General features: G+C 41.8%; 1 protein-coding gene across 1 annotated transcript in view; it reads right to left on the reverse strand.

Annotated features, from left to right (window-relative positions):
* The window catches only part of CLIC5 (chloride intracellular channel 5), a 155,754-nt gene extending 154,163 nt beyond the window's left edge, over positions 1-1,591 (reverse strand). Inside the window, exon 1 of the mRNA XM_004739775.3 lies at positions 975-1,591. Coding sequence (XP_004739832.1) covers positions 975-1,487 — 513 coding nt within the window. The 5' untranslated portion in view covers positions 1,488-1,591. The remainder of the gene's footprint in view (positions 1-974) is intronic.
* Positions 1,592-6,000: the final 4,409 nt, after the last annotated feature.

Genomic DNA, 6,000 nt, shown 5'->3' on the forward strand with positions numbered 1-6,000 from the left:
GGAGTTATTAGAAACCACAAAGGGGACAAATAAGTGTGAACTGAGGGTTTTGTAGGTTGAAACAACAGTATTATTACGTGGTCTTCATACTAAGAAAAGTGTAAATATGAATATTGTTAGGGAGTGCATTTTGGGGAAAAATGTTCTTCCCTCGTGATTCATAAAGATGAATCATCTTTGATTTATAAATCGTGATTTATGGATCATAAAGATGATTCATAAAGATAGCCCTGGAATGCTTTTTTTACATTTTGATAACATTGTAATAAATGGTCTTTACCACAGTATCAGTCTAAAACAAAGATTACCAAGGTTCTGAGTTTCTACATCATAAGCATTAAAGTTCTGAGTATCTAAGTTCTGAGAATCTATCTAAGCATTAAACATTAACACTGGCTATTAGCATCTTAATACTCTTACCACTGAAATCATCTCACGATTCATCAGATATTTTAGTTATATTGATGCCGAAAGGGCAGGCTCAGTGACAGAGGTAACGTTTATTGACCATATATCTGAAGTATCTGTGACCTTAGAAATACTAAGAAGGAAACCATGGTGCCTGGCTGACTGGATTCGATTTCCTCTCGCAAGACTTGGTTTCATTTTTGCAAACTGAGTTGACAAAAGAAATCTAACCAGTCGGGAAAATATACTCAATGTCTGTCACATAGGTAAGGATTTGAGCTCCATTTTCTGCTCACTTGGAAGTGAACTCTAAAAAACATGTTTTGCCTGTGGTCTATAAAGTTAGTGATTGAGACACACAATTTAAATGCACTTTCCAATTCTTATACTTTGGAGCATTCTTGAGGGAATCTGGAATTGACTCAATTAACCAGCCCTACTCTTGAATATGTCTTGAGATCCAAAGACCATGACATCCTGCATCTCTTCCTGGACACTTGGAGCAAAAGAAAACCCCAATTAGTTCATCCACCCATGCAAGGGGACCTATCAGAGACAGCCCTTACCTTCACAAACAGGCTGATCTCAGGGTGTGTGGAAGCTGGGTTGTTTTCTTCCAAGCCATCAGCAGCAGAATTGCTGGTGAAGAAGGCCCTGCTCCGCTGGATGGTGAAGTTTTGGGGGGAAAGCAGGGCTCCCGTCTTCCTGTTTCCATTCTCCTGGGGAGTCTCCGGGCCAGGCTCCTGGTCTTGGGTGGGTGAGTATAACTCTTCCATTGAGATGCCCTGGTCTTCCTGCTGCTCCTTTGGGTGAAGATCCTGGGCAAGATCCTCATCAGGCAGGAGGTATCCTGATGCTTCTGGCTGGGAAGAGTTCAAGCCCTTCTCCTCACCTCCAGCCACATAAACAGAGTCATATTCGTGGGTTTCCAGATCAGTGGCATAGACATTGCTTTCTGGCAGGCCTCCGTGGATGTTATCATAAAGAGGAACTTCATCCTCTTCTGGCTGATCTGGAAGCTCATGCAGCCCTTCCTTTTGGACTGTGTCATAGACGGTGTTATTTTCTTCATCATTCATGTTCGTGGATCTGGTAGATCTTTTGCAGGAGGACCTGAATGAATCAGGAATGAAGAAAGGGATAGAGGGTGCTGTACCACCTTGCACAGGAATCAACAGGCTTTTGAAACACAATGACTAGCAACAGCTACCCATGAGACGTCTCTAACAATCATTTACCAGAGACTTTCACCAGCAAACCACAAGTCCATTGGACGCAAGATAAAGCTGCCACCCTCAGTTAACTCCTTCACTCCTAAGGATACTTTCAAGCAGGCTCTGGAGGTTTCCTCACTGCCAGGTACTCTGAGATTCCTCGGTTTAGCAAGGGGGTTTGAGTTATCTTCCCAGTCCACCTGGAAATTCTGAATATTTAGCCATTTGTCACTCAAGAGGGCTCCCTTTTCCAGTTGCCTCCAAATATTGAAAACATTCAAGAAGTCTCTGCAGCTGAGGGGAGAGCAGTTCTCCACAATGGTAACTCATCCATTAGCAGCTGAATTCATGACATGAAACAATTCTGCAAGCATCGATACCCTAGGATACGTGAGTTATACACGGTCCAGTTAGGTAATAAATTCCATTTGCATTTCTTATCTGGAAACAACACTAGGTGATTAAATGGCAGAAGGAAAAGGAGATAAACGCACTAGTCTATAGTCACATCAATACAGACCACCCAAAATAAAGAACTCAAAGATTTATGGCTTTGAGTTTTATTTTCCTGCTTAAATCCAGGTGATCATTACAGTCAAAAGACCTTTGCCAACATTCTATTAGGGACAGCACATCACTCAGCACTAATCATATGTGATAGAAGATACAGTCTCTGCTGTCAAGAGACTTCTAAACATATTTGGAAGGCTGGGAAGAAAAACTAAACCCTAAAGGGCACAGAATAAACTATTCAAGATTTTCTTAGTACAATTGGCCCACGTCTGGCATAAGCAGGAAGGAGCTACTGCCTATTTGATGTCACCTACAGATGCCACAAATAGACAGACTCTTTGGGATTTGTTTGTTTGGTTTTTTTTAAAGATTTTATTTATTTATTCGACAGCCAGAGATCACAAGTAGACAGAGAGGCAGGGGGAAGCAGGCTCCCTGCTGAGCAGAGAGCCTGATGCGGGGCTCGATCCCAGGACCCTGAGATCATGACCTGAGCTGAAGGCAGAGGCTTAACCCACTGAGCCACCTAGGTGCCCCAGGCTCTTTGTTTTTAATGGGGTACTCTAATCTGCTAGTTCCTGTTTCCCTTCTTCACACCATGCACATGGTTCTTTTAAAGTGACAACCCAGGGCGCCTGGGTGGCTCAGTGGGTTAAGCTGCTGCCTTCGGCTCGGGTCATGATCTCAGGGTCCTGGGATCGAGTCCCGCATCAGGCTCTCTGCTCAGCAGGGAGCCTGCTTCCTCCTCTCTCTCTGCCTTCCTCTCTGCCTACTTGTGATCTCTCTCTGTCGAATAAATAAATAAAATCTAAAAAAAAAAAAAAAAAGTGACAACCCAGATAGATTATGAAGGCACTTTAATGTCTAGCCACCATGTGAAAATCTAAGAAGCAATGCAACTCTGGACAAAACATTAGATGAACATTTTATTAACAACACTCCCTTGTACCCTTAGCTCCAGCATTGTATCCAGGAATCGCCTGGAGCAAACTAGAGCAGAATTTCTAGAATTCTAGCTTTGGGGAGGGTTCAAAGAATAGATAAGGGCAAAGATGCTAGAGACTCGCTTTAAAGGATCTTGATATTAACCCTTTATCTTTTATTGAAAAGTGAGGTCTGACAGGTCCAAATCCCTGGTATAAGACCATAGGCTTATACAATTGAGTGGCGCCCCAGCTCAAAGCCCCTTCATAATTTTAGTGCCAGAGAAAACCTAGAACACCATTTAGTCTAACGTTCATCTTACATTGGGGAAAAAGCTTGAGACCTAGAACAGGGAAATGAAGGTGCAAGTTCACACAGAGAGTTAGTCATAGAGCTGATTTCAGAGATGGTTTCCTAACCTCCGGCTCTGTGATCTCGCTCCCTCCTGAAGTCAGTGTTTTCCAACCTATATTCTTGATCACGCAAGCCTCCTCTCTCACCCCATCCCCAAAGAATCCTTTCTAGATATTTTCTCCCAAAAATGAAAATATTGCTGATATACTACATATCTGTTTGTGTACTGTATGTAGATCCGTGCTTTATATACAGGAAAAGAATAAGCTGTTGGCTCCCTAAGGACCAATGTCTACACCTTTGGGGGGTGGTCTTGTTCCTTTTGAGAATGCATGCTTTTGCTGCTGAAGTATTTCTGGAGTGTAACTCATAATCTGGGACTGGATTCCACACCATTCTGCATTATTACCAAGGAATAATATTCTATAATGTGGGTGTATGTACGCAGCATGCTACTGGGCCCTCAACACGATGACCCAGCTAGCCATGGAAGCTGGTTAAGCTTAGGTTAATATCACACAGATATTTTATAAATCTGATCCTCCTATTTCCCACCTCCGGGCACACCTGTCACGTTTTTGCCCACATCCTGTTAAAATGTCATCCTGTTAAAATGTCAGTCAGCTCTGCTCAAACTCCTATAATGGGTCTCCATTTCTCTCCATTAAGTCAAAAATCCTTGCAATGACCCACAAGATCCTGCAAAATTGGCACCACCTTTCTGATACTTGCTTTCCACCCTACCCCACTCCACCCCCAACCCCCGCCTTGGCTTACTGTGTTTCAGATGATCTGGCTTCATTGCTATGCCAGGAACATTCCAGAATGCTCTCTGTGTTAGGATCTTTACATTGGCTGTTTTCTTCGCCAGAAATACATTTCCCCTGGTTGTCTACACTGTCAATTTCCCAAACTCTTCTAAGTCCTTGCTTATACATTCTCTTGCCAACGAGGCCACTCTGTCCTGTTTCAAATGTCAACCTCTTCCAAACTCTTACCTGCAACCCCCCTCCATTACTAAAAATCTTTACCTGACTTTTAATTTTTTTTTCCATAACACCTGTCATCTAATAGGATGTGATACCTTACCTATTTTTGTTTAGAGCTTGTTTTCTGTCTTCTCCCACTAGAATGTAAACCCTCTGTGGTCACAGATCTCTGTCTGCTTCTTCATCATTACCTCAAGCACCTAGAACAGCATCTGGTATATATTAGATACTCAATATATATTTGTTGAATAAACTTTGGTGATTGTTTGATATCTTTATCTTCCACTGAACACAGAAGTTCCATGAGAACAAAGCCCATGACTATTTAGCTGATCAGCATATATCTAAAATTCAGCAGATATCTGACACATCATTGATGCTTACTGAATATTTGGGTTTTTAAAAGATTTTATTTATTTATTTGACAGAGAGAGAGCATAAGCAGGGGGAGCAGGAGAGGGAGAGAGAGAAGCAGGCTCCCCACTGAGCAGTGCACCCAATGTGGGGCTTGATCCCAGGACCCCGGGATTAGGACCTGAGCGGAAGGCAGACGCTTAACCAACAGAGCCACCCAAGCATCCCTACTATGTGTTTTATAAACAACTAAAATGGAGGAGATGGATCTAGAATTCACGTTCTTTTATTCCTGGTCCATTTTTCTTTCTGTTTTATGTGTATAAATATTATCTCCTCACTGTATTTAAACTCTTACAGGAAGAGAACTAACACCTTGGTCTTCCACAGCACTTTGTATAAGCAAGTTGGTGAGTTAACTCATAAAAGAGAGTCTATTGATCAATTAATCAGTCAAAAATATTTCAAGGACTTCATATATATGTTACTTACAACCTAGGAAAGAGAATATAACACATAACATTCATTTGTTTGAGAAACTCTAAGAATGAGCTTGCATGCTTTCTGAAATACAAGTTTGCTTCTGTCACTCCCATGTTTGGAAATCTTTGGTGAGTCCCAAACATTTACAGGAAGATATCTCTTTCAAGATCTTTCACAACCAGAACCAAGTCCATCTATCCTGCCAGCTTTTCCCCTCAGAATTCCCCCAAATGTTTTTTCTTTTTTTAAGATTTTTATATATTTACTTGAGAGAGAGCATGAGCACAAGCAGCAAGCAGAGGGCAGAGGGAGAGGGAGAACCAGACTTCCGGTGTTCCTCCTCCAAATCTTTTATTTTGAAGCCAGATAAGCAGCTCTTTACTGAACACACCATACTATTTCCTGCTCCCATACTCGTCCTCCTATGTTGCCTCTACTGGGCACAATTCTACTCAGTCTGCTACGTGCTAGATATAAATATACATAAGACATGATCTTATGTGCACATACAACTGAGAAAATTTACACATTAAAATTCAAGAGAAAGGATCCAACTGGGCCAATGATAAGCCTGCCCATCGTCTGGAACAATTTGGGGCCAATGTCTGGTCCTCTGCTTTACTTATCCAAAGACCCAACTGGATTGGTTTGCAAAGGGTTTTTCAAGCATTGTAGAATTGGGTCACTCTAAACTGAAAAAACATTAGATCAGCAAGTAAAATACCAATGTATTATTTTACTACAAAAAAACTGCCAAATTG

The sequence above is a fragment of the Mustela putorius genome, unplaced genomic scaffold (genome assembly GCF_011764305.1).
Source record: "Mustela putorius furo isolate JIRA1106 unplaced genomic scaffold, ASM1176430v1.1 tig00003983_pilon_pilon_pilon, whole genome shotgun sequence".
Taxonomy (NCBI): Eukaryota; Metazoa; Chordata; class Mammalia; order Carnivora; family Mustelidae; genus Mustela; species Mustela putorius.